The sequence below is a fragment of the Chelonia mydas genome, chromosome 8 (genome assembly GCF_015237465.2).
Source record: "Chelonia mydas isolate rCheMyd1 chromosome 8, rCheMyd1.pri.v2, whole genome shotgun sequence".
NCBI classification, from domain to species: domain Eukaryota; kingdom Metazoa; phylum Chordata; order Testudines; family Cheloniidae; genus Chelonia; species Chelonia mydas.
In genome coordinates, this window is record NC_057854.1 from 36374294 (window position 1) to 36402020 (window position 27727).

The 27727-nt window shown below is 43.3% G+C and overlaps 1 protein-coding gene across 12 annotated transcripts in view; it reads left to right on the plus strand.

The window, feature by feature from the left end:
* LOC102931004 (ankyrin repeat and KH domain-containing protein 1) overlaps positions 1 to 27727 on the plus strand; it is a 205053-nt gene that overhangs the window by 164606 nt on the left and 12720 nt on the right. For all 12 annotated transcript variants that reach the window (XM_037907203.2, XM_037907206.2, XM_043521542.1 and 9 more), the window contains 15 exons: positions 1183 to 1328; positions 1494 to 1605; positions 3943 to 4088; positions 5380 to 5522; positions 6327 to 6540; positions 7976 to 8151; positions 8530 to 8692; positions 10600 to 10695; positions 12816 to 12932; positions 15132 to 15306; positions 17369 to 17825; positions 18284 to 18430; positions 21824 to 21934; positions 23610 to 23759; positions 24084 to 25699. In XM_037907203.2, the coding sequence (XP_037763131.1) occupies positions 1183 to 1328; positions 1494 to 1605; positions 3943 to 4088; positions 5380 to 5522; positions 6327 to 6540; positions 7976 to 8151; positions 8530 to 8692; positions 10600 to 10695; positions 12816 to 12932; positions 15132 to 15306; positions 17369 to 17825; positions 18284 to 18430; positions 21824 to 21934; positions 23610 to 23759; positions 24084 to 25699 (3969 nt within the window). The remainder of the gene's footprint in view (positions 1 to 1182; positions 1329 to 1493; positions 1606 to 3942; positions 4089 to 5379; positions 5523 to 6326; positions 6541 to 7975; positions 8152 to 8529; positions 8693 to 10599; positions 10696 to 12815; positions 12933 to 15131; positions 15307 to 17368; positions 17826 to 18283; positions 18431 to 21823; positions 21935 to 23609; positions 23760 to 24083; positions 25700 to 27727) is intronic.

Below are 27727 nucleotides of genomic sequence, written 5' to 3' on the forward strand. Positions count from 1 at the left end.
AAAAAATATTCCTTCTGCTTATTCCCCACCTGAATTCATCATGAACCTTTGTCATTATAATTGCTTTCATAGTATTTCTGGAGCAACATTACATGCTTTGGGTTAATTTTGCACTCTTACTGGTTAGAACAAATCAATTGTTACTCTAACTGGCCAGAGCAATTAGCATACAATACAGAAATTTTGATGTCCAGATGTGGTTTTCATACTAGTTTTTTATTCTCTAGATCTTATATTATAGATATTATAATAAAGGGTATTAAAATTTTTAATCTAGAAACAAGGCCATTAGGGAGCCTTCCTTTCAGACCCCTTCTAATTTGTTTGGATCTTTCCTCCAAAAATACCATGCACTGATGATCCATCAGTGTGCTGTGAGGCTAAGGCTGAGCTCTGACCCTAGAAAATACTCATAATGATGTTTCTGGCCTTTCTGCTTGTTGTTCCTAGTCTTTTAATTTTAGCTCTGTATGTAAATATAGATAATTCTTAGTTACGAACCTCAATTCAAATTGTGAAAAATTTAAAAAATAAAATCTCACTATTTGTATGTGTTTAACAGTCTTTAAGTGGAGATGGAATCTTGCAGCCCTGTCGTGAAAATCTGGGTGACAGCACACACAATTTTAGGGAAAGGAAATACTTAACTCGTCTATGTGCCCAGAATGCCATCTTCCTATTTTTCCCTCTGTTGTTAATTTGTTGTACCAGAATTATTTTTGGAACTCACTTTTACTCTTCATGCTTTAGTTGTCTTACCTAGAAAATTAATGAAAGTGCTTACTGAACTTTATATGAAATAGTTCTGATTTATTCCTTGTTTCCTAACTTTTAGATTATGCTTTTATCATAAATCCTTTACTATTGTTTGAACCTTGAAGTGTCACTGCCGAGGTTACAATATTAGATAATTTATTATCTTCATGGTTGTATGCGGAGAAATCATTTGCAGACTAATCTATTAAAATAAGCTTTTTGACCTAAACACAGTTTGAATGTGACACTTGCATTATGTTCTACAAACTACATTAAGTGGCATAGTTTTTTCAGAGACATTTAAAGCTAAACATTTTTTAGAAAATGCATTCTTATAGTATTAAGATTCTATAATACGGTATTTTTTTTCCATGGAAAGTGCTCAATTCTCAAGAGTGAAATAACAGTGTTAATGATGTTTTTCAGCGGTGAATAGCAGAGTGCCCACTGGCTCCACTAGTTCCTCACACACTACGGAATCCCCTACACCCGAGCCCTGTACACAGACACCAAGCAATGTTGGCTCTCAGTCTGTCCTCCCCATGTATCCTTCAGTTGATATTGATGCACATGTAAGTAATTTGGCTTCAGATTTATCTGCTTTACACTGACTTGTTTTAAAATTTAAAATAAAATGTCAGTCTAGCAGTAATGTGTTTTTAAAAAGTTGACCATGTTCTGTGCTAAAAACACTTCCCATTTACAAATGTCAATTTCTTTTTCTCCCCACCATGAAGACGGAGAGTAATCACGACACGGCACTGACCCTTGCGTGTGCAGGAGGTCATGAAGAGCTTGTGTCTGTATTGATAGCACGAGGTGCCAATATTGAACACAGAGACAAGAAGGGTAAGCTTCAAAAAAAAACCCTACAATTTGAGCTCAAAGTTCATGTTAAAATGGGGTTGAGTGCTCCATTCATCTCAATGGGTGTTCATTCCCTCCCTCCCCTTCCAACCTCCGCATCTGTGCTTGTGAGCCTGTGCTGTGTGTGAAGCATGCCCATTCTCAGCTCCTCACTCTGGTCCCAGTACTGTGTGCTTCGAGCATGCCTACTGTGTTTCCCACCCAGAGGGGCAGGGCTTCTCTAGATGCCAGCTCACACAGGTGTGCGCGGGAACGGGGCTCAGGCCCTAACCTCCCCAAAGGGCAGTGTGTCCTCACATCCTGGTGCGCACACACAGAGTAGTTGGGAGAGCAGCTCAGAGTCTTCAGATCCCAGCTTTCATGTGGGGGGTCTTGCAGAGCCATTCAAACCCTCTGAGAAGTATTGGGGCCCCCAGATCCTTGTGCACATGCGCAAGAGAGGAGAATATAGTATTGACAGGCCCCCTTTCTCTGCCACAAATCTTTTCCCTTCCCCTACAACCTATCCTAACGTATGCCCCTTCCTTGCTCTCCCAGCCCCCACAACACCAGCATTGGTCCCACAAACCCATTCTCCTTCACTGCTCTGACCCCACTGTTCCATATTTCCCTAGCTGTGCACCAAAAAAAATGTTACAAGAATCTAACAATATTATGAGCGCCTCACGTTAGTAAGCTGTTTATCAGGAACATGTGCCTTGATGAAAAGCACACACAGGTCCCTTGTTCAGGAAACATGATTATATAATCCTAACTGTCTTTCATCTTCCCTCTGGTTAATCAATGCTAATTGACTGATCAGTGCTGGTGCACAGCTATGCTAATACCCAGTGTGGAAAAGTAGCAACATGCCCAGCTGCCATTATTGGGTATCTGCATAGAGCGTGTGTAATGTATTATCTCTCAGAAAATAGTTAAAGCTCCTTCTAAACTAGCTGTACAAATTAATAGGTGCACATTTCCCAAAAGTAAAAAACAAAAACCAACCTCTTAACAGGGATGGCTAGTAGCAGTGTGCCACAGATCATTCTCAGCTTTCAACCAAGGGAAGGGTTTGCATTCACAGTACATGAGGGTAGCTAAGACTGTGATTACAGCACATCTCTTTGAACCAACAAATTTCCGTGACAGTGTGCTGGCTGCAAACCCTCTTGTTGAGGCTTGCTGCATGTGTGCATTTCAATTTATTTGTCTCATGAGTGTTTTTAGCATATACTGTTATAGGGAGCCAAACTCTTCCTTTAATACCATTTTTCAGTATTGCTCCCCCAAAAGCGGCAGTGAGTGTCATGCACTAAAGGTATAGGAATGTTGACTGTGCAATGTTTGTCTTGGGGGCTGTATCTGAGGAACTCCTTGTTTTTAAATGACCCCAAATTTGGGCCACTAGCAGTGACCACCATCCCCATGGGGCACAGCAAGTTATAAGACACTGAGTAAGAATGTGGATTTTAGAGCTCTTAGAAGAGTCAGCCTTCAGACAAAGCTCTTCTCAACCTCAATAATAGCAGAGTTGGCAATGTGCTATAATACAGTACCCTAAGACTCTATTGGGATATATTTGGAATTCATCTTTTTGTCTGTGGATAGGGCCCTACCAAGTTCATGGTCCATTTTGGTCAATGTCATGGTCATAGGATTTAAAAAATTGTAAATTTTGTTATTTCAGCTATTTAAATCTGAAATTTCACAGTGTTGTAATTGTAGGTTTCCTGACCCAAAAAGGAGTTGTGGAGGGGTTGCAGTATTGCTACCCTTCTGTGCTGCTGCTGGTGGTGGTGCTAGGCAGCTGAAGAGCAGCGGCTGCTGGCCGGGAGTCCAGCTCTGAAGGTAGAGCTGCAGCCAGCATCAGCACAGAAGTAAGGATGGCATGGTATGGTATTGCCACCCTTACTTCTATGTTGCTGCCTGTAGAGCTGGACCCTCACCCAGCAGCCACCACTCTCCAGCTGCCCAGCTCTGAAGGCGGCCGCACAGAAGTAAGGGTAACAATACCGTGACCCCCTAAAATAACCTTGTGACCCCCCCCACCCCCCCGCAACTCCCTTTTGGGTCAGGACACCCAATTTGAGAAACACTCGTCTCCCCCTTGTGAAATCTCTATAGTATAAGGTAAAAGCGCACACAAGACCAATTTCACGGTCCGTGACACGTTTTTCATGGCCATGAATTTGGTAGGGCCCCATCTATGGATGATCATTCTGATATTTGAGCCAGGTATTTGTTGAATTAATCCATTCATACATACTTTCCTGCTTGCTATTAATTATATTTTGAGTTTTTCAGAGATGCTTCTAATTGTGATTCTTTTTGGATTAGGTTTTACACCACTTATTCTGGCTGCAACTGCTGGACATGTTGGTGTAGTGGAAATTCTTTTAGACAAAGGTGGAGATATAGAAGCACAGTCCGAGCGCACAAAGGACACTCCACTTTCACTGGCATGCTCTGGTGGACGCCAAGAGGTACAAATATCTTGCTTACTATTTCTTCTATGGGTTTTGAGTTGATGTGTAAATTACTGCGTTCATTTCTTGTTCTTTACCCTTAAATTAACGTTTTCATTTTACAAAGAGTCTTTAAACTTCAGGAATTGGTAGCTGATTTTAGACCCTCTCTTGTCCCAGGAGAAGACAAGGGAATTAACTTTGCCTTATTTATACAGCCTCACCATTGCAGCCCTTCACTACAGATTGGAGCCATCCTTCTATCCAATTTTCTCTTGTAATATAGTCTGTGAAAATCCTCAGTTGGATGGGGGAGGAAAAAGGCTATAAAGTAATTCAGGGTACCAAGTCGGTCCTATCTTGCAGCCTCTCCACCCCCATAGTAAGCGAAGAGGCATTCTTTGCGGTACTCCAACTCAGAGTGAGATCAGGACCAGAAACTAAACTTGTCTTACACATACACAGCTTTCTAGAACACTAACACTAGACTAGCAGTAATTTCCATTTCGACTTGTAAGTAGATGCAATGTAGAGCTGACGCACAGAAGGTAGAACTACTTTTTAAAAGACAATTGAGTTTTTCACTTTTGCTTCTAAGATGTTCAGCCTTACCTGCTTATGATGTCAAAGGTAGGGAAGCTTGGAAGAAAATACGGGAAACTGTAGTAGCACAAATGCGCACATGAAAAATGCCATGATTGCAGGAGATGATAAATGTAGTAATTGGCAAGAAAATGAGGAGACTTGTAAAGGGGAGGCATGAGTGGGAGAAATGCCCTTCCTCCGCCATTCCCTCACCTTCCTTTAACTTTCATCATGATTTGGACATACTTATACTTTTTGTTGGAAAGATTGTGCAACACAAACATAATCAAAATTGGCTTAGGATTCACTTTTTCATTCAAGCTGTGGGAGGCACCACAAGGGAAACCCTTACAAACTTCAACTATATCAGACTTCCTAAGAACAGGATATGTCCTAAATCTCAGACCTCCATTCAGAGAAATAGATTCCCTTAACGGCTTGTAACTTCAGTTCGGTAAAGTAATCCTTGTGGAGGAAAAGTGCTGCATTGGCACAACCCACACAGACTGTTTTATGAATAGGATTAACTGCTGGCTTTAAACAGTGAATAGGTAAAATTAAAGATCCTACAGGGTAACCTCATCACTCGCTAGCCTGCCTGCTGTCCGTGGAAACTGTTAATACACTTAAAGTTTTGAATGTGTGTTAGCCATTATCCAGGAAGTAGCAGAAAATTAAGGCCCAGTGTGTCTTTCACACTTTTTTTTCATGCTGTACATTTCAGGTAGTTGACTTGCTGCTGGCCCGGGGAGCAAATAAAGAGCATAGGAACGTGTCTGACTATACACCGCTAAGCCTTGCTGCATCTGGGGGATATGTCAACATCATTAAGATCCTGCTTAATGCTGGAGCAGAAATTAATTCAAGGTAACATACTCTCCATGTCATAGACAAAGTGCAGTGTTGGACAGATGTTCCACCGTTGGTTTTATATCAAGGCATAATTTGGAGCTTGGAGTGCTTTCAAATCTCCCTGCTAAGTTTGCACTGTTGAAATGTTATGCTTTTTCTGAATGGATACCTTTAGGGAAGCTGCTATAGGTGATCTCCTGCCACCCAAAAAAAAAAAAAATCCCTAAGTGTTTAGGTTGCTCTTGTGCCCGCATTAGTGTGGCATATGACCCTGTGTACGTACTCCTTTTCTCCATATTGGGATCTAGCACTTTGTTTCCAGTTGAACTAAATAAGGGAACCAGCCAAAGCTCACAATGGAGCACGTGTTCTTTTGAAGCTTTTACATTTCAGTGGCTCTGGGGCCCATAAAAGGAAGAACTAAAACACATAGATTTGTTGTCTATTAAGCAACCTGTGTTCATGTATTGAAGGAAAGTTAACTTATTTTGTATCATCAAAATAGGTTGAAATGTGGACTTGTGTAGATGTCTTTCTGATTTAGATGCAGGCCCTGTTAACTTTTTATTATCTAAATGGCTTAGAATTAGTACAAATACAGACTTTAGCAAAACCTATTTCTTCTAAAAGAACACGTTCTCTTAGTAGGTTTTAAACTGCAAATTTCCCATATCCTGCTGGTTTTCAATAATCTGTTTTGAATTACTAATATTTTAGCTCAGTATGTGTACTTTACTATAAAATGTTGATATGTACTTGGGTTCTAAGAGGATTCATCTTGTTCTGTGATCTGTAGTTAATTATTTTCTCTCTCTTTAGGACTGGGAGTAAGCTAGGCATTTCTCCTCTGATGTTGGCTGCTATGAATGGCCATGTACCTGCGGTGAAACTCTTGCTTGATATGGGTTCTGATATTAACGCTCAAATTGAGACCAATAGAAATACAGCCCTCACTCTGGCCTGTTTCCAGGGCCGAGCAGAGGTGGTCAGTCTCCTATTGGATAGGAAAGCCAATGTTGAACATAGGGCCAAGGTAAGCATAAGGACAAGCTTTCTCTTCAGATTTATTTCGGGCAAGTGGATCTCTTTATGATTTGTCAGCTTCCTTGAAGTTTCTCTTTTAATATAAATCTTTGAGCTCATTTGCCAATGTTTACTTCACTGATTTAAAAGCAATCCCATAGAATTGATGGCCATATATTTGATCACTCTTGTTCAAAGCATCTCAAAATGTTCTTTAAGAAATCTCTACCACTCACAAGGAACTGTAAAGCATAACACTTTACCAAAACCTCATTATTCTTAGCCTGGAAATCAGCACATTCAGAACATTTATAAACAAAAGCTCGTGTGCTAAAGATAATACCCAGTCTATGTTCCAGCTTCTGTCAGAGTATCAAACTTTTTTTCATAAACTGTGAAATAATCATTACATGTGAAAAACAAATTTGATTACTTACTAATGGCATTCATCTACTTTTTCCAAAACAGCTAATTGATACTTTCTGAATGGGAAGCAAAATAGGTCCTGACTATTTTTGGTCTTTAAAGATCATGAGATTATAAATTTCAAGGTTAACATGACTAATGTTCATTAACAGAACACATGGGAATAGTCCATAAAGCAGAAAAGGAATGTAATATTGTTTATATTTTGACAATGATGCACAGATACAGCTTGCTATTATATGCACTCAACAAAAATGGTTTAGATTAAGACTTTCATCTCTTTTAGGTGAAAACTGTGGTCTTAATATAGAACCCATGGTTTAAATACTGAGAGTTCCTATTTCTAGGACATTCTGTGGGCCCCATTTTTCAGTACACTGGAACAGTTTTGTGCCTCATTCCTGTCACAAAGCAGTCCAAAAGTCAGTGTAGGCTGACACTTGGATTTCACCAGCACAGGGGAATTTTTGGTAAACCCTAGAGCTGCAGGTTTAGTATCTTCTATGCCCCCTTTCCTAGCTGCTTGTGCTGGAAATGTGACTGGGAAAAGGGTATGTGGCCAGTGTACTCTTGTGCCCAGCTTCTGCAATAACCACTTGGGGATGTTGGCAACTGGTCTAAATTAGAACATCCTGAGCTGGGAACTCGACTGATATCAGGACAGCCTCAGTGCCAAAGGGAATCCAAAGGTGGCATGGAGCCACTTGTTTGACTCCCTTCTGTGCTGAATGCTCCCTGTTTGCATTTGGACCTTTTTTCCCTCCGGTTTAAGGGATACTTTTGTTAATTGCAAGCTTTTGCTGTTGGGATTAATATCTGATGGGGTTTTGTCATCCATTTGTCTGGTCCACTGTAAAGCCTAAGGCCAAGATTTTAAAAAGTTTGCCTGGAGTTAGACTCCTAAATCCATAAATAAGAGGCCTGGTTTTTAAGTGCTGAAACCCTTGAAGGCACACCCAGACTATATTTTGCATCAATTGCATATTTTGTAACTATTTTTTTTTTTTTTTTTCAAACAGACTGGTCTTACCCCTTTGATGGAAGCTGCTTCTGGAGGGTATGCAGAGGTTGGAAGAGTTCTCCTTGATAAAGGAGCAGATGTCAATGCTCCACCTGTGCCTTCCTCAAGAGACACAGCTTTAACAATTGCAGCAGACAAAGGCCATTACAAGTTCTGTGAGCTCCTGATTAATCGGTGGGTTATTTCTTATTTCATCAGTAACACACTTGTTCTGTCATAGTCCCTCTATGGATAGAATTTCAGAGATGAGGAATAGAGCTTAAATTCTGTGTTTAAATAATTGCTTGACTCTGATTTAGAGATTAATGTAGATGGGAGAGATAAGTTCATAGCTCTGTTTTACTCTATGCATCTAAGTGTCTTTTTAGTTTATGCTATAACTTAAATAGCAAAGGATTTCCCAGCATAAGTTTTTAGTTTTCCAACTCACCACTGAAGATTTGTCAGTGATGGCAAATACGAACTTAAGTTCAGTTTGAACATCCATATTTTTTTAGTAACCTTTTCTATATGTCAGACATGTGCCCTCTGACCTACATTTGTCTTTTTTAGGGGAGCACATATTGATGTTCGTAACAAGAAAGGAAACACACCACTCTGGTTGGCAGCTAATGGTGGTCACTTTGATGTAGTGCAGTTACTTGTGCAGGCAGGAGCTGATGTGGATGCGGCAGATAACCGGAAAATTACACCTCTTATGTCAGCATTTCGTAAGGTAAGTTAATAAGGCAAACTTTGATCTCATGTTTCAGCACTGAATACTTTCAAAAACCATTTTAAATTGAAATGGGTAGTCTTGAAAGTGTCAGGAATAAAACACATTTTTAAGGTAAGTATATTCTGAAGAGTTTAAATCACTGTTTCAGTAGAGGGCTAAAATATGGCTCAACACACCTGACTTTTGAGGGGTGACCTGCTTCAGTTTTGTGTATTCATCAGAGCACACTCCCCAATACAGACTCCGTGGCCAGCATGCTTCTTGAGCAGTGGGACTCTGCATTCCAGCTGCCTTAGACCCTGGTACCAGTACCACAGCCTAGTAGCTTAGACATGTTACCCCAGAGTCCACCTGGCTATGGGAGCTCTGGTTTCTTGTTAAACTCTTCCAGAAAAACATGGCAGGAAAGCAAGGAGGAACACAAGCTTAGCAAAAGAATTCGTAGAATATCAGAGTTGGAAGGGACCTCTGGAGGTCAATTGCTTAAGCACAGATAATTTACTCCTAACACAGCACAGTAGAGAGTTGCAAGTCTTTCACAACTAACACACAAACCTGAATGCAGTTGTCCTAGGGCTGATATCACCCTGTCTGAGAGTCCTGGATTTGGTAAGCATCCATAGGCTAGGCATATCTTCCCTCCTCCTTAGCCAGGTGGTCTTGGATGTGGTGGTGGTCACCCCTTTGACTCAGAGAAACACTCCTTTTTCTGTATGTCAGCCATGTGTGCCCAGGCGCTGACTTTCCAAAGTGCCAGGGGGTGCTCAACCCCCGACTCTGCCCCGGCCCCACTTCACCCCTGTCCTGCTTCTTCCTACCCAGTTCCACCCCCTGCCCAGAGTGCCACGTCCTCACTCCTCCCCCTGCCCAGCCTCCTGCGTGCCACAAAACAGCTGATTGCAGCAGGTGGGAGGTGCGGGGAGATGCTGATCCACAGGACCTGCCGGTGGGTGGGGATGGGAGGGCGTGGAGGGAAGTTGATGGGTGGGCTACCGGTGGGTGCTCAGCACCCACCATTTTTTTCCCCATGAGTACTCCAGCTCTGGAGCACCCACGGAGTCACCACCTATGTCCCTCTCTTTCCCCATTTGCTTCAGACAGGGGAGTTCCAGGCTCCAGCCCCCTCCCCATCAGCTTCTGTGTAGAGACAGATTCAAAGTCAATGGCCCTGTTAATGGGGAAAACCCATTGTTCTAGTATGGGAGAGTCATTCAATGCTGTTGGCCCTAGATTGCTCTGTCATAGCTTCTCAAGCATAATCTTTCCTCTAGGTATTAAGCCCCTTTTACAAATTGGAGGCAGTGTGACTCTGTGGACAGAACACTGAACTGGGACTCAGGAGACCTCAGTTCTATTTTCACTCAGGCATTGACCTGGATAAGTCATTTCAATGGAGTGCTGCAATTTCCCCGTCCATAAAACGGGACTAAGTGCCTGCCTCCTTTGTAAAGTGTTTTGAGATCTTCTAATGAGAAGTGTGTTATAAGAGTTAAGTGATATTCTTATTTATTAATCCACAAAGGAGGCTACAACACAAAGTAGAGCCCCAATGCAAAACGGAGTATGTAGTTTGACACAGACGCATCCCCCATGCTCTCAAAAATTGAGCTTATTAAATTAATTTAAAAAAAAAAAAGAAAATCTCTCCGAACATGTCTTGTCCTTTATCTTTTAGACTGGAAGCTATTTGGGGAAGGGACTATCTTTGCTACTGTTTTGTACACCACTAAGCTCATTGTCAGTACTTTACAAACACTAATAGATGTTTTGGTACTTCGCAACATTTTATTTTAAATTACCATTTCAGATGTTAGCTTTATAACTGTCATGTCAGCTAAAATTGCTATCCGCTCACTTTCATATTTATAGGACACTAATTTTATTTTATTTATTTCATTTTACAGGGTCATGTGAAAGTAGTTCAGTACCTTGTGAAAGAAGTTAACCAGTTTCCTTCAGACATTGAGTGCATGCGATATATAGCAACCATAACTGACAAGGTGAGTTTAATTCACTTTTTGAGAGTTGACTTAATGCTTTAAGGATATTTAAAAATATGTAGGTGACCATACCCAGGTCTTAACAAGTTATATAAAATTGAAACCACACGTTTTGAATGTTGTTAACATGTTGTTTCATATTAAAAGTTTGGTGCCCAAATGGTAGATCCAAGGCCATTTAAAGACTGAATGGATAATTGAGCTTTATTACTACTATGTGAAACTTTCTCTTCCCACTATTTGTTATGTGGCCTTTGTCTTGCCCAGAGCACCACCAGCTGCTTCTTTCTGAGCATATGTGAAATGCCTATCTTTAACTCTTAAAATTCTGGAGCTAAAAAATTTCTTTGTGGAATCTTAAAATACATATATAAATGTAACAAGAATAAAATATAAAATTATTTCAGTTTTTATACCGCAACTTATTTAAATCTTTCCATCATGGGTTCATCACTTTTTTCTCTTAAATCAGATTAAAATAATGTTAACAAATCTAGTTATAGAAAAATGAAAAACTTTCAAAAGTCAGGTTACAGCCAACTATTCTGTCACTCTCTATCAAAGTGAGTCATATGTAACTTAGTTATTCTTCTTTCTACTTCAGAACAGTAGAGAATTAAGGGGAAAGGCCAACAGCAAAACTTCTTTAATTCAATTTTATTCTTGGTTTTTAGGACAGTTTTTTAAATACTAAAGTAATGAAGGAACGGGGACCAAATTAACATGAATTTATTCCTAATTTTAAAAACACTTCATACCTATTAGAGGAACTTTTCAGATGTTCATGAAACTTTATTCCTCCCAGTTTGGGTAATGTGCTTTCTTTATTGCAAAACTGTCTTTTAAAAAAAGCTACTTTACAAATGTTAGCACTCTGTATCTTAGCATATTGGAGTATCATAGAATCATAGACTATCAGGGTTGGCAGGGACCTCAGGAGGTCATCTAGTCCAACCCCCTGCTCAAAGCAGGATCAATCCCCAACTAAGTTATCTCAGCTAGGGCTTTGTCAAGCCTGACCTTAAAAACCTCCAGGGGAGGAGATTCCACCACCTCCCTAAGTAACGCATTCCAGTGCTTCACCACTCTCCTAGTGAAAATGTTTTTCCTAATATCCAACCTAAACCTCCCCGACTGCAACTTGAGACCATTACTCCTTGTTCTGTCATCTGCTACCACTGAGAACAGTCTAGATCCATCCTCTTTGGAACCCCCTTTCAGGTAGTTGAAAGCAGCTATCAGATCCCCCCTCGTTCTTCTCTTCCGCAGACTAAACAATCCCAGTTCCCTCAGCCTCTCCTCATAAGTCATGTGTTCCAGCCCCCTAATCATTTTTGTTGCCCTCCGCTGGACTCTCTCCAATTTTTCCACATCCTTCTTGTAGTGTGGTGCCCAAAACTGGACACAGTACTCCAGATGAGGCCTCACCAATGTCGAATAGAGGGGAGCGATCACATCCCTCAATCTGCTGGCAATGTCCCTACTTATACAGCCCAAAATGCCGTTAGCCTTCTTGGCAACCAGGGCACACTGTTGACTCATATCCAGCTTCTCGTCCACTGTAACCCCTAGGTCCTTTTCTGCAGAACTGCTACCTAGCCATTCGGTCCCTAGTCTGTAGCAATGCATGGGATTCTTCCGTCCTAAGTGCAGGACTCTGCACTTGTCTTTGTTGAACCTCATCAGATTTCTTTTGGCCCAATCCTCTAATGTGTCTAGGTCCCTCTGTATCCTATCCCTACCCTCCAGCGTATCTACCACTCCTCCCAGTTTAGTGTAATTTGCAAACTTGCTGAGGGTGCAGTCCACGCCATTCTCCAGATCATTAATGAATATATTGAACAAAACTGGCCCCAGGACCGACCCTTGGGGCACTCCGCTTGATACCAGCTGCCAGCTAGACATGGAGCCATTGATCACTACCCGTTGAGCCCAACAATCTAGCCAGCTTTCTATCCACCTTATAGTCCATTCATCCAGCCCATACTGCTTTAACTTGCTAGCAAGTTAGTTGTATGTCTGGCTCACTGGTACTTCTAATCATACCCTTTAAGAGCAAGCTGCAATAATTAACTTCAGATTTTCAGGATTGTTTTAATAAAATAACTCTTATTCTTCAGGAACTACTGAAGAAGTGTCACCAGTGTGTGGAGACAATTGTGAAGGCTAAAGACCAGCAAGCTGCAGAAGCAAATAAGAACGCAAGTATCCTGCTGAAGGAGCTTGACCTGGAAAAGGTGAGTGGCGAAATCTGTCATCTTAGGTTAGTTCTTGGCTACTGCATCTGCATATGGCAACTTTTTCTTTCAGATGTGTGTAAACTTACAGGTTTTCCCTACTTCAAATTTGTAACTGCTACAAAATATAAATTAATGATGTTTTTAAATATAAAAGGAGGATTTGGGGATATGTCAGTAAATAGATAATTAACCCAAAAGGTGGCTTATAGAAACCCCTTTGGTTGTACTGATTTTTTTTTTCCACCCAACTTTGGCTTTTTTGGTACCCGAGAATTTTTCAGGCAGGGACCAGGGGGCCTGGCAGCCAAGACCACCTGACCTCTATGGCAGCAGGCCTGCAGGGAGCAGAAGGATGCACACCCTGAATGCTGGCCCCCCCTGCCAGACAGAGCCCCCTCCTTATCCCTGCCCTTCAGCACTGGTCCAGGACTGAGCTCAGGAGGGGCTCTGGCCAGCCAGGGGAGATCAGTACTCACAGGGTGCAGCCTTCCACTCTCCTCCTAACATCCCTTCCCTCCCCCTGCCCCCCCCCCCCCCCCCCGCCCTTCAGTGTGGCTCATCTGCTTCCTCTGCACAGTGGGGAGTAAGAAGGGCAGGGAGCTGGAAGGCTTCTTCAGCTGCTATGTAGCGAGTACCTCTGCATGCTGTGAGGACCAGGCACCCCCCCATGCCACTGTTGCCCTTTGTTTGTTGTTTTTACAATTATCACCGTTTCTAAAAAATGTTGACTATACACCGATAAATTCCCATTAAATTAACAAAAAAATTAAAAACCAAAATTGAAGTCTTATTTACATGTCACAATTCAGTGGATTTGGCATCTCTGCCTGGCTGCAGCTAGCGTATACTATAATGATGAAATATTCTATTTTTCATTCATTGCCTGTGTGAATCTCCATTATAGAAGGTGCATGTGCCCCAAGTGCACAAGCTCAGCTCTGTTTGAATAGTAGTCTCTCTCTTGGGGCTGCAGTGTGCAACCTGGATGTTCTTGCACTCCTACTTCAGAATATCCAATGCTGGACAGCCCCACCCACCATCCAGCCCTTCTGACCTCCATAGGCAACAAGTTGGAACTCGTTTGTGTCCATTACTACTCCCATTAGTTCCTTTTAGGAAATTTTAGGCTTGTTACTTTTTTGGTTAATTAAGCTGTTTGCCAGCATTTTGCATTACTCTGTACTTTAGTTGGATGCAGAATGTGAAAACATGAAGAAAGTGTCTTCAGTTAAAACTGTTAATATATATAAAACAATATCAGCTTGTTCTATGACTTATCTTAAAGCAGACCTTTGAGCTGTCAGATCAGTTAAACAGAGTTCAGCTGGATATGAGACTTCGAAAGAATTACTCCCATCCCCATGTGCTGCAAAGTAGTGCAATCAGTGACTGAGTCAATAAGTAACAGTCATCCATTTGATAATGCTGCAGTGCCCAGAATAGCATTATGGGGTGCTGGGCTGCTAAAGGGACTTTTTTTGTGCAGGACGGTGAAAGTGGAGGTTTTGACTCTTTACAATAATTAACTCACCATGTTATTTTTCACAAGAGAGAAGTTTTACCAAATTCCATTTTTACTAATTATCTTTAGCCTCCTTCTGTCGCATTAAATTTCATTTAGTTATTTTTCACTTCATCTGCTAACCTACAGTTTAGTGTTGTTGGTACTAACTGCCTCATTGTACCCAAGAAGTAACTATATTTCAGCAACTGATAATATGATAGCTATATGTAGCACATAAAGTACTTTGTGAGCCTTCTGAGTGAAAGATGTTATGGTTGCTGCTGAAATTCTTTCACTAGCTCAGGTTTTTCAACAATTTTTTGCAATTTAGTCTGAGATAATGCAAGATTACAGTGACATCTCATTAAAATATATACTAAATTTGTTTTAACACACATCTCTGTCATTCTGGTTGCATGCAGCTTGGTGACTGATTTCTTTCTTTTTCCTTGATAAGTCTTATTTTGAAAACTGCAGTTCCATCTAGTCCACTACTTCTGTTTAATTTCTGTTCATTCTTCTGTCATTATCATGGCTTTTCTGCATAATGATTCAGGTCATAACAGAATTTTTCTTGATTATCTACCCCTCAGACATTTTTTCCATTGAAGCCCTGAATTTGTAAACATAAGAGAATATTAATCTTTGGTATTAATGCATGGTAGAACTACATATTAATGCTTTTCCCATAGTCAAGAGAAGAGAGCAGAAAACAGGCTCTTGCAGCTAAGAGAGAAAAGAGAAAGGAAAAGAGAAAGAAGAAGAAAGAGGAGCAAAAAAGAAAACAAGAGGAAGATGAGGAAAACAAACCTAAGGAAACTTTAGAGCTGCAAGAAGATGATGATGAAGAGGAGAATGATGATGAAGGTGAAGAATATCTAATGTTTCTACTATTCTGTGGCGGGAAAGCACTTGTTGGATTGTATAAATGTTTCTAAATCCTTCTTGGTGAAGGATTCTTCCTACATATCTGCAAGAACTCAATGTAGAAAATAAACATTTAAAATGTTTAAGAAAGTATTACTCTTGGGGGAATTCTGCACTACTGCACATGTGCAGAATTCATGTCCCCTGCAGATTTCTTTGCTTCCCTGCAGAAAAATGACTTTCTGACAGGAAAGCAAAGGGAAGGCCAAGAGCGATCATGTGCTCTTCCACAGCAGTGCAGGCATGTTGTTTCAGGCACTAGGAGGATCCGGCAGGGGCTGGGAATGCCCTGGTGGCTCCTATGCTGCGCTGGACTCCGCTGCTAATCCTGGCTGGGCTGGAGAGGATGGGACTTGCTCTTCCTCTGCAACAAGTGGCCAGGGCCAGGTTTATGGCAGAGTCAGACCCACCTCCAGAAATCTCCCCCAGCTGCAGGAAGTTCTGCGCATGGCCCTCCCCCCCTGCCCCCCTATGTCCTGCCCCTATCGCTCCTCAGCCACAGGGCTCACTGTGCGGACAGCTGCTCCTCTGTGCATTCAGGCCCCCCCCTTCCCCCCGAGTTTCACCTTCTGCATCCAGAGGTGACCCCCCGATGAGCCCCCTTCACCTAGACACCCACCCACTGAACCCCAGCTAGCTGCACCCAGGCCCCCACCCTGACCAGCCCCACCCCTCTATACCTGGACCACCCCAATGAGCCCCCCAGACCCTCACACACACACACACACACACAGAACCTCCCATCCTGCCGAGCCTAACCTCTGCATCCAGAACCCCAATGCCTTCACCCAGACCCCCCCACCGAGCCCCAACCACCTTCACCCCACAACAAGCCCCTGTGCATCCAGATCCCCCCGCGTCAACTCCTACCGTAAGCCACCTGAACCCACATTGTCCCACACAGAACTCTCTTACCCCCACACCTGAATCCCCCACACACTAAGCCACTCCACACTTGGATCCTGCTGGGCTGAGCCTACTTGCCCACACCTCATGCACCTGGCACAGAGGGACAGGGCCTCAGGGTGTTTCTGGGGCAGGCCCAGCCCTTGTGCTGTGTCAGCATCAGGAGCAACCTCACCACCGAGTCTGTGTCCCCAGGTGGCTGGCTACAGGGTGATCTCCGATCTCCATGCAGCTAGTGGCATGTGCTTCCCCACTGCCATGCCGGAGCCTCCACATTTAGTTACTGACAAATAAAAGTTGTAGAACTTTAAAATATTGTGCACAGAATTTTTATTTTTTTACACAGAATTCCCACAGGAGTAAAGTATATTCTGCCATTGTTAAACGCCTTCCACTATGAAAATGCACATCTGTACTAATGATAGAATGGAGATTTTTGTATGTGTAGTGTGTGTACATGTCTCAAATTTTGTATTTTTGAGGAAGTCTTAATGGCAGGCTGACTATATCAATTGGTTCTGTCTACAATGCTCACTATAGCAGGAGTAGCGTTGGTGTACAGAGCAAAAATCATGGAAGTATAGCTTTTAAAATTTTAGGCTTCCTAGGCATTGTTTTGTACCCTAAATAACTTATTTTGGTATTTTAGTGCAGATAGTGCAGATTTTAGTGCTTGTTCTGTGCTAATCGTGAAAGATTTGAGCAGGAATGATCTTTTTAAAACCTGACTTGACTTAGATTTTTAAAATGTCTAATTTCCCCTCAGGGAGGGTGAAATATTTCATCCTTGAAGAAATGAAAGCTCTTGCTGAGTTTAATTGTCTGGCCTTTTATGTCACTGCAGTGTTTCAGAGCTCCTGCTCTGCATTAGTTTCCCATGCAACTGTCATTGTTCCCAGTGAAACTAGTTCTGTTGTTACCATCGTATCCCCTCAACCACACGTCAAATCTAGGATTTTTTAAATCACTAGAATGGCTGAATTCCTTACTCTAGTGACAGCTAACACAAATGTAACTTTAGTTGTAATTTCCTTATCAAGTAAGACTTTTTTCATATTAAATGTTTTATGTTGTATATTGACTTTTTTTTCCCCAGTGGAGCAAGAAGTTCCTATAGAGCCTCCGAGCGCAACCACTACAACCACAATTGGAATCTCTGCAACATCAGCTACTTTCACAAATGTCTTCGGGAAAAAGAGAGCCAATGTGGTAACAACCCCTAGCACGAATAGGAAAAATAAAAAGAACAAAACGAAGGACACTCCTCAAAATGTGCAGATAATTTTGCCAGATCAGCATATATCTCTAGCACAGCAAAAAGCAGATAAAAATAAAATAAATGGAGAGCCAAGAGGTGGTGGTGCAGGTGGGAATAGCGATTCTGATAACCTGGATAGCACAGATTGCAATAGCGAGAGTAGCAGTGGAGGTAAAAGCCAGGAGTTGAACTTCACTATGGATACAAATCCTTCTGGTGATAGGGGATATGCCTCATTACTGCTCCCTTCTCAGGAAGAAAAGACAAGCACCTCAGCTTCAAAAATACAAACAAGGTGAGTCTTCAGTTACTCTACCCTGCCCTCTCATGACTGCTGCTTGGTCTGTCCCATTGTGAATCTGTTTACTGCTGCTTAGATTTTACAGAATCTGGTCAATCTCCTCACCCTGTGGTGCTGGGATCCAAGAATTCTGCTTTGGTTAGTTTTGATTCTGGACCAGTTGGACATGACTGAAAGTCAAAACAATCCAATGGCTCCTCAGTAGCCTGTGTAAAATAAGTTGGAGGTTCAGTCCAGTTCCTGTGAACATGTTAACCACACAAAATACACTAATTGGCATTGACGGCACTCATATTGCAGAAGCTGTGGTCTAAATAGGGGCATTGAGAATGAAAAAAAAATTGAGAACTGTTTTAATTGATAGTTTTGTCTAATCTGTTAAAATTTATGCTTTGCAACTACTTTAACTACTTTTATTTTATAGTCTGTAATCAATACATATCTGTTCCCAGACTTGAAGGTGACGCTAATCCCAATTCATTATCAGCAAGTTATAAATCTGTGTCCCTGCCTCTGACCTCTCCAAACATAAAGCTGAACCTTACTAGTCCAAAAAGAGGTCAGAAAAGAGAAGAAGGCTGGAAAGAAGTGGTTAGAAGGTAATGGCTTTTAATTCTGTGTTTTCAAATTATGTATAGACTTTTTTTGATTTATAAACTGTGTACTTACACAGAACATTCAGCAGAGTTAGCGTGACTGTAATGATTTATAAAAGCCCTTCTTCCTTTGTGCTTGCAGTGCTTTGCAAACAAATGACAATCATTATGGGTGGTAATTACAATTCAAAAAGCCAAACATGGGATCAGTATTTTACAGTAGGAGTGGGATCCTTCCCAGGGCCTGACTCTAATCAGAAGGAAACACCTGCAGGGAGGGGGAGTTTATTCTAGCTCTTCTTTAAGTGGCGAGGAATAAGCCAACACTCCATTGGTAAAAAAGGAATACAGCAGCAAAAGCTCTGTCACACTTCAGTTTCACATGGGATCCCTCAAAGATTGGTGGGTGTCAATGAAGATCCACAGGGAGGTGGACAACGGACTGAGACATGGTGCTTATTATGTTGACCCACATTCTGGCTGCTGATTCTGCTCCAACTCATTCATGATCCTAAAATAGACTTAGAAGCATGGTTATATAGTTCAAGAGCTTCGGCTTTTGAAATGGCAGCTTCTTCCTTTTCCTTGAAAATGTACATAATTTTGTTACATTGGGTGGTTTGTGGCCGTATTTTAGTCATTCGTTCTGTCTATATGTACCTGGAAATTGTTTAAATTTTCTACCTTTTTTTTACTCACTTTATTGAAGTGAGATAAGCATGAAAACATAAATCCTAAATTTTTGCATTTAGCCCTGACTTAGCGTCTCACATTCTGAAATGCAGGATTTTGACTAAATGTCCTTTTTAGAGCATCTTTTAGCTTGTGTACATGGAACACTGTTTTAGAGAGGACTTGAAGTTTGAGTTATGGGGAAGCTGTCTTTTTTTAGCAAATGAAAAATCTATGCAATTAAAATCTAAGATAAGTTCCGACCTCATCAGTTCACACCAATTAAAATGTGCGATTTTCCCGTACTTTGGTGATTGTGTATGTTCATAAATATTGTTCCCTTTTATGAGGTGTGTATGATAGTCATAGATTTTTCCCTCTCCCCCCCACCCCCAAACTTGGTGAGTTGTGAAGGCATGAAACTGTAAAAAGGCAGATAGCTACCTTTACCAGGGCTGCACACAGACCCAGTGGTGAGCTGGAGCCGGTTCGCGCAAACCAGTTGTTAAATTTTGAACCAGTTTTAGAACTGGTTGGTAAAAATTGTTACGGCTCCCTGAGCTCCCGGCCTGGGAGGCTCCCCCGGCGCCTCCCCCCTCTCGCAGAGCCTCAGTATACCGCGCTGCCAGCGCTCTGGACCGCTCCTGGGCAGCTCTACAGCTCCTGCCGCTTTGAGCAGCATGGTAAGGGGGTAGGGCTGCGAGCTCCAGGGGGCCGCACAGCATCCGTCATGCTTCCCTGAGCAGCATGGTAAGGGGGCCAGGCTGGGGCTGGGAGGAAGGGTTGGATAAGGGGCAGGGAGCAGTTGGAGGGGGCAGAGGTTCTGGGGGAGCGGTCAGGGAACGGGGTGGGGGGGGCGGGGTTGGGTAGGGTGTGGGAGTTCCGGGGCAGGGTCTGTTGGGCAGGGCTGGTGCAACCACTAGGCAGACTAGGCAGCCGCCTAGGGCACCAACTGTTTGGGGGCGCCAAAAAGCGGTGACCCCCAAATTTTTTAGAAACAGTGGAGCACAACGCTGCTGCTGCTCCTTGCCTCCCAGCTCCAGAGGGGCTGTCAGTGGCGTGGCCAGTCCCTCCCCCCAGGGGAGCAGCCGGCGGCTGAGCAGGGAAGGGGAGGGTCTAGCGCTAGCAGCTGCGCCGCCTTGCCTGTGCTGCGGGCCAAGTCAGGTTGCCCCTGGGGCTCTCAGCGGCAGCTACCGCTATGAGCCCCAGGGGTAGCGGGGAGCCCAGCTCAGCCCGCAGCGTGTGGGGACTGGCTGCCGTTGAGAGCCCCGGGGGCAGCGGGGTGCCCAGCTCAGCCGCGGTGCAGGGAAGAAGACACAGCTGCGCTCTGCTCTTCGGGCGGAGAAGCTGGGTGTCTACTCCGCCTGCAAGCCTCCTACCCGGGCCGCGGAGAGCCGCACGGGCCCGCAGAGCACCGGGGGGTGGGCAGGGCCAGTCACTGGCCTGGGGAATGGTGTATGTGGGAGAAACCCAGGCACCCCTCTCTCAGCCAGTGACACCAACCAGCTACCTTCTCCCCTGTGCACCCCCTGCCCAAACAACCCACCTTGTCCTGCCACTTTTGCCTCTGGGCAACCTCCACCCGGCAACCCCCCCTTGCCAGCCACAGTCACCTTCATCCCTGCATCAACCTCGGGACCCCACCCACCCACCTGCCATCTCCCTCCTGCCCACTCCTCCCTTGTGCAAACCCCTCCCTGCCACCTTCACCCCCCTGCAACAACCCCCTGGCACATACACACCCCCGCCTGCCAGCCCCTTGCAACAACCCCCTCCTGCCCACTTCTCCCTTGTGCCACTCCCTCCCTGCAACGAGCCCCTTTTGCCTCTGTGCAATCTGTTCCCTGCCATTACACCCCCACCCCCTCCACCTCTTGGCACATCCCTTGAATCAGAACTTTTTATAGGGAACCGGTTGTTAAGATTTTGGTAGCTCATCACTGCACAGACCCCACTATTGATCCTGAAGCTGCTACACCTCTCCAGACAGGTCTCTTAAGTCTCCTAGTTTAGTCATTTGCTTTACTTTTACTGTTTCTGTCAGATCTGCTGGGGTTCTAGAAATTTCTTCCTAAAATGGTGGATTTTGATAACCCTAAGAACTCAAGATTTGTTTAGTAAGGAATGTGCTCCCAAAATGTCTACCCTGGCCCAGAATTTGCTGTGCCCTGCCCTGAGTAGCAGAGCACGCATATAGTCTAAGAGCCTTTTAACAACCCACGTGTCCTTTTCAAAGTAACTAGGTGTTGCACATGTTTATTACCTCCTAAAGCCTATCCCACAGTCTGGCTGGTGAATCTTGCCCATATGCTCAGGGTTCGGCTGATCGCCATATTTGGGGTCGAGAAGGAATTTTCCTCCAGGGCAGATTGGAAGAGGCCCTGGAGGTTTTTTGCCTTCCTTTGTAGCGTGGGGCACGGGTCACTTGCTAGAGGATTCTCTGCTTCTTGAAGTCTTTTTAAACCATGATTTGAAGACTTCAATAGCTCAGACATAGGTGAGAGGTTTATCGCAGGAGTGTGTGGGTGAGATTCTGTGGCCTGTGTTGTGCAGGTGGTCAGACTAGATGATCATAATGGTCCCTTCTGACCTTAATATTTATGAATCTATGAATTCCAAGACCAAGAACTATCCTAACTCCCACTCCCTCAAAGCACCCAATTGGGTAGAAGGGATGTCTATCAAAGAAATAACCAATGAAAAGATCTCTTCTACCCTTGACAGGCAAGTAGGCAGAGTTTTGAAAGATCCTGCCCCTAGCAACACTCTGCAGCCAACACCAATTGAGCAATTTCAGCTGCAGAGAGGAGGGCGCTGCTGTTCAGGAGCAAAAAGGTACTGTTTGGGACATTTTTTTCAAACTAAAAAACAATGAGCTTGGTGGGTGGGCAGGGAGGCATTAGAGGGTGGGTGAGGAGTCTGGTTCTGGGTGCTATTTAGAGCTTGTCTGAGGAATGAATTCCTCGGTGGTGAGGATGTCTGAGTGGGTGGCTAGGGGTTTACTTCGGGGAGTGGATTGAGGAGGGTAAGGGAGACTGGAATGCAACTAGGGTCCCTGTGAATCATATGGAAAGCTCTTAGAAGCTACATGAGGAAGGGAGCTTCGTCATGGAGAGGGGGAGATTGGGAACTCCAATAGAGAGAAGTCTTTATACTAATGCAGATCCAAAGGGGAGGGGATTGGAACATGAGAAATGCTGGGGGTGAGGGCATAGTGTGTATTCTAAGAGCATTGTTTGGGGAGATTGGGATGATAGTGTGAATTTTGTGGATGGCAGGAGACCAGTAACTTAAAAGACGAGACATATTAGAATGTTAATATTTTCAGATGGTAAGTGTAAAAACTATCCATTTTACATTACACATGTTTAACATTTCCTGCCTAATTTCTTGCTGCTAGTATAATCTAAAATGTTAAATATGACTGAACTTAAAATGTAGGTGAAGCTGGCAGTAACATAGAGATGTACAGTCTATATTCTGTTCAGATTCTTGAACCTTCATCACAGTGCTTCCTGAAACCCCTTGGAATTCACTCTAACTGTACAGTTCACAAATTGCAATATGCCACTGTTAAGCTTGAAAGTCATGTATGGGTTTGAGAGGTCCAGCCTTTGAAGTCTGGGAGCAAGGGTGGCCTAAAGGGACCTTGGCTGGGGTCTGGAATGCAAGCATAGCTGGTGTTCTAAGGCTTCCCATTGCCATATGCCTGCACTGATCCACCAATGCCATATGAATTTGAAAATCCTAGCAGTTCATTTAATAAGTCCATTGAATGTTTGGGTTGCAGTGTCATGGCCTAAAAATAAATGTACTTCTGAAAATCTGTGCTGTCTTCATAGTGGCTTCCAGCATCCCTTTGGACCCTTGAATTGCACAGTTGGCCTGCTTGCTATAAATCATTGCGTAGGGTCACTGGCAATCTTCCAGCGCATTTGTGGTTTCTCACTTGAGGTCTAGGAGACATTAATTCTCCCAGGATGTTGGCTCAAGACCCAGACTTTAAAGTCTTGCTCAAGCAGGTGGTATTTCAAAGATTATCAGTGTGAATATGTTGGAAAAGTTTCCGTCTGGCTATATACCAGTAGAAGCAATTTGTATCCAGTGGCTAATCCCTGTGATCCAAAGATGCTTGATACTAATTAAAATGTGAAGTAGGAGAGTCACTTAGGATTTCATATCCCTTACATTTTAAAAATGTACAGCTTAGGACAAAGGTGAACTATATGTCCAAAACAGCATGTATATTGTATAATGTGCATCTATATGATGTGATATACTTGGCTGAATAAGTGTTCTGAAGAAACTTTAGAAGTGCTCAGGATAACAAGTAATGTCAGTGGGGAAGTTTTAGAGAGGCCCCAAAGAATGAATTCAATACCAGCAGAAAACCACTTACTGACCTAAAATGTAAAAATATTGGGATGTTCAGTTGCCAAACAAAACAGATTTTGGCACTTTTTAAATTTCTCTAAAATGATTTCACAAATTTGCAATCTTTGTGATATAGGTCTAAGAAATTATCTGTCCCAGCTTCTGTCGTATCTAGAATAATGGGAAGAGGTGGGTGCAACATCACAGCAATTCAAGATGTCACTGGTGCTCATATTGATGTGGACAAACAAAAAGATAAGAATGGAGAGAGAATGATCACAATAAGGTACGGTACATGGAAACAAAATAATTGTAAATTGAATTGGTACAAGTTTTTTTCTTACAAAGTCTGCTTATCTTTAAGGTACAACATATTGGCTCTTTGGCACTAGTGTATAGTGCATAAATTGCTGACAGCAGGACATGCTGAAAATCTGATACACAAAGTTAAACCATAAAATAAGCAAATATCAAGAAATAAAACTTCTTGACTGTTCCATTCAAGTACTGTACTAATATAGGAAAAATAAATTGTTTAGTTCAAGAAGTGGTGCAACAAAGTGAGAATTCCATTCCAAAGAGAAGATTAATACTTTTTTTTTAATTTCAGGGGCGGTACTGAATCAACGAGGTATGCAGTGCAACTCATCAGTGCCCTTATTCAAGATCCTGCCAAGGAACTGGAAGACTTAATTCCTAAAACTCATATAAGAACACCTGCTCCAAACACCAAATCAATTCATGCAAACTTTTCATCTGGAGTCAGTACCGCAGCTGCTTCCAACAAAAACTCCTTCCCGCTCGGCGCACCACCTCTTATCACGTCGCAGTCATCGACACTTTCTACTTTCCAGCCCACTAACAAATTAAACAAGAATGTTCCAGCAAATGTGCGTTCTTCTTTTCCAGTGTCTCTGCCCTTAGCTTATTCCCACCCTCATTTTGCCTTGCTGGCTGCCCAAACTATGCAACAGATTCGGCACCCTCGCTTACCTATGGCGCAGTTTGGAGGAACTTTTTCACCTTCGCCGAACACTTGGGGACCATTCCCAGTGAGACCAGTTAACCCTAGCAGCACAAACAGCTCTCCAAAGCATAATAGTTCAAGTCGTGTAGGTAACCAGAATGGGAATATTTTACAGACAGAGTCTACTGGATTAGCTACTGCTAGTTGTCCTATTACTGTCTCTTCTGTAGTTGCTTCCACCCAACCGCTGTGTGCAACAAGTAGTCGGACTCCCTCATCAGTCAGAAAGCAGTTGTTCACCTGTGTTCCGAAAACAAGTGTGGTGGCAACAGCAATCTCAACTGTGACAAGCACGTGTAGTGCTCTGCCTTCTGCTTCCTCTGCACCTGCAAACAACGGGCAAGTTCCCACAGCATTTCTGCCCTCTAATGTTCCACAAACACAGCATTCTGCACTTAAAACGGACTCTTTCTCAGCTATCTCAGCACCCAAAGAGAAGGTGTCAACACCAGACCAACCTACTGGAAACACGTGTGCACCATCTTCGGTTGCAAGTAGTTGCAATATATCCACTAGCAGCAATCCAGGAGTCCTAGAAACTCACCCGTCTAGCAGCCCTGCACCTCTAAATAACGTCCAAGATGAGATACTGCCAACCAGCATGTCAGATATAAGTTCTTCTGTGTCGATGCCTTTTTCATCTAGCTCAGAACCCACTCCATTAAGCTTAGCTTCACCCAGATCAATTGCTGCAGATAGTCAGGACAACAGTAATTTACCTCAGTTAGCTGTACCAGCACCTCGAGTTTCTCACAGAATGCAGCCTAGAGGTTCTTTCTATTCAGTGGTACCAAATGCAAACTTACATCAAGATCATCAGTCTATTTTTGTTACAAATCCAGTTCCTTTAACGCCATCTCAAGGTCCACCTGCTGCAGTGCAGCTTTCATCAGCCATGAATGTTATGAACGGTTCTCAGATGCACATTAACCCAGCAAACAAATCATTGCCGCCTACGTTTGGGCCAGCAACGCTTTTCAATCACTTTAGCAGTCTTTTTGATAACAACCAGGTGCCAGCCAACCAAGGATGGGGAGACTGTCCACTCTCCACACGAGCAGCAGCAGACCCATCTTTTACTGTTCAGTCTACTTTTCTGAGTAACTCTGTGCTTGGACACATAGAAAATGTGCATCCTGATAACTCCAAGGCTCCTGGATTCAGGCCACCTTCCCAGAGAGTTTCTACCAGCCCTGTAGGTAAGTCCACAAAGTTTCTACACTGGCATAAAGAGACAATCCTGCCATTAGTCTTTGACCCTATTCTCAAATTGCTCCAGAAATACTTTACAATGTAGTATGCATAGAACTCCAGCCTGAGAGCTGAACTTGCCAAGTTTAATTTCAAAAACTATATTTAAAATTATACACATCCAGTTCTCTTTCCCACCTCTCACCTGTCAGGTACTGGTAATGCTGCAGAAGCAACCACCATTGGCCCTTTAAGGAAGTAAGGGCCTTGTGGCACTTGTCGAAACTCCACTCACAGGTGTCTAATATTGATTCCGTCTGGAGGAAGGATGGATTGTCATGGTGGTAGGCCAAGGATAGTAGGAGATGGGGATCTTGGTGGATCCCTGTCCTCTTGGTGTTTCGAACTTGGTCATTTAACATTCTCAGCATATGGGACTTAGTAAGGGACTGAACGCTTGACAGTCCTGCTGTCTTTTCCCTGACATTTACCTAGTGGACACACAAAGGATGTTACCCTTACCTCATTGCTCTCTCCAGATTTGTTCATATTTCAGAAGATTAGACTGTATTTTGAAGACAGGTGCCTAGAGCGCCTCACTTCCAAGCTTTCCTAAGTTAATTTGCTTCAAGTCTTTCACCCAACACCATCCCACAAACCCTTTTAAAACTTTGGGTCAAAATTTCCAAACTTGGATACTGAAGTTAGGCACCTAAATAAGTGAATAGCGTTTCAGAAGTGATACGTTCCCATTGAGGTTATGGGTGCTATGGGTGCTCCGCACTTCTGAAACCGGGCCTAACATCAAAAGTCAGAAAATGTTTGCCAGGGTGTCTCAAAGAATTTTTTTAAAATATTTTAAATTTAAACTAGGTAGCTGAATTCTGAAGAGCACAAGCAGTTAGGCTGCCTATGATCTCTATGCTCCCCGTACAAAAAATAGAACCAAATTCATCTAGAACTGAGATAGCTGGAATAGTCTCACCTCATTCATCCAATCCTCTAATACAGTAACTCCTCACTTAACGTTGTAGTTATGTTCCTGAAAAATGTGACTTTAAGCTAAACGATGTTAAGCGAATCCAATTTCCCCATAAGAATTAATGTAAATATGGGAGGAATTAAGTTCCAGGGAAATTTTTTTTCACACACACACGCACACAGTATGAGTTTTAAACTATTTAATACTGTACACAGCAATGACGATTGTGAAGCTTGGTTGAGGTGGTGAAGTCAGAGGGTGGGATATTTCCCAGGGAATGCCTTAGTGCTAAATGATGAACTAGCAATTGGCTGAGCCCTCAGGGAGTTAACTCATAGTTAATGTAGCCTCACCCTCTACAAGGCAGCAGGAATGGAGGGAGGGGAGACAGCATGGCAGACAGAGACACACACACCGTGTGGGGGTGTGTGAGAGAGATGCACATTTCCCTTTTAAGTACTCTGACCCACTCTTAAGTACACTGCCTTGTTAAGTTAATCAGCAAGCTGAGACCACAGCTGCTGCCAGGAAGCTCCCTGAGTCCCCCTGCTCTATGGAGATGAGGTAAGCGGGGTGCAGGAGCAAGGGGGAGGGGGACACCCTGACAGCCCTCCTCTCCTTCCCCCCCCTCCCCCCCCCCACCCCCCCACCCAGCAAGCAGGAGGCTTGGGGAGCAGCTCTAAGGCAGATGGCAGGAGCAGCTCATGGCAGGGACAGCTGAACTGCAGGCAATTGATAGCCTGCTGGGCGGTGGCTGCACAGGGAACTTAGGGAAGCTGATAGGGGGGCTGCTGGTCCACTCTGGTTCCAAGCCCCCACCAGCCAGCTGCAATGGGCTGCTCTTCCTGCAAGCAGTGGACAAAACAGGCGGCATTGCACAACTTTAAACGAGCATGTTCCCTAATTGATCAGCAATGTAACAACGAAACAATGTTAACCGGGACGACTTTAAGTGAGGAGTTACTGTAGTAGAATTGTCAAGTCCTGCTCCAATGGACTCCAGAAACTCTGCCTTTTTAGCAGCTCCTCTTTTTCTCTTGGATAGCCAAATTTG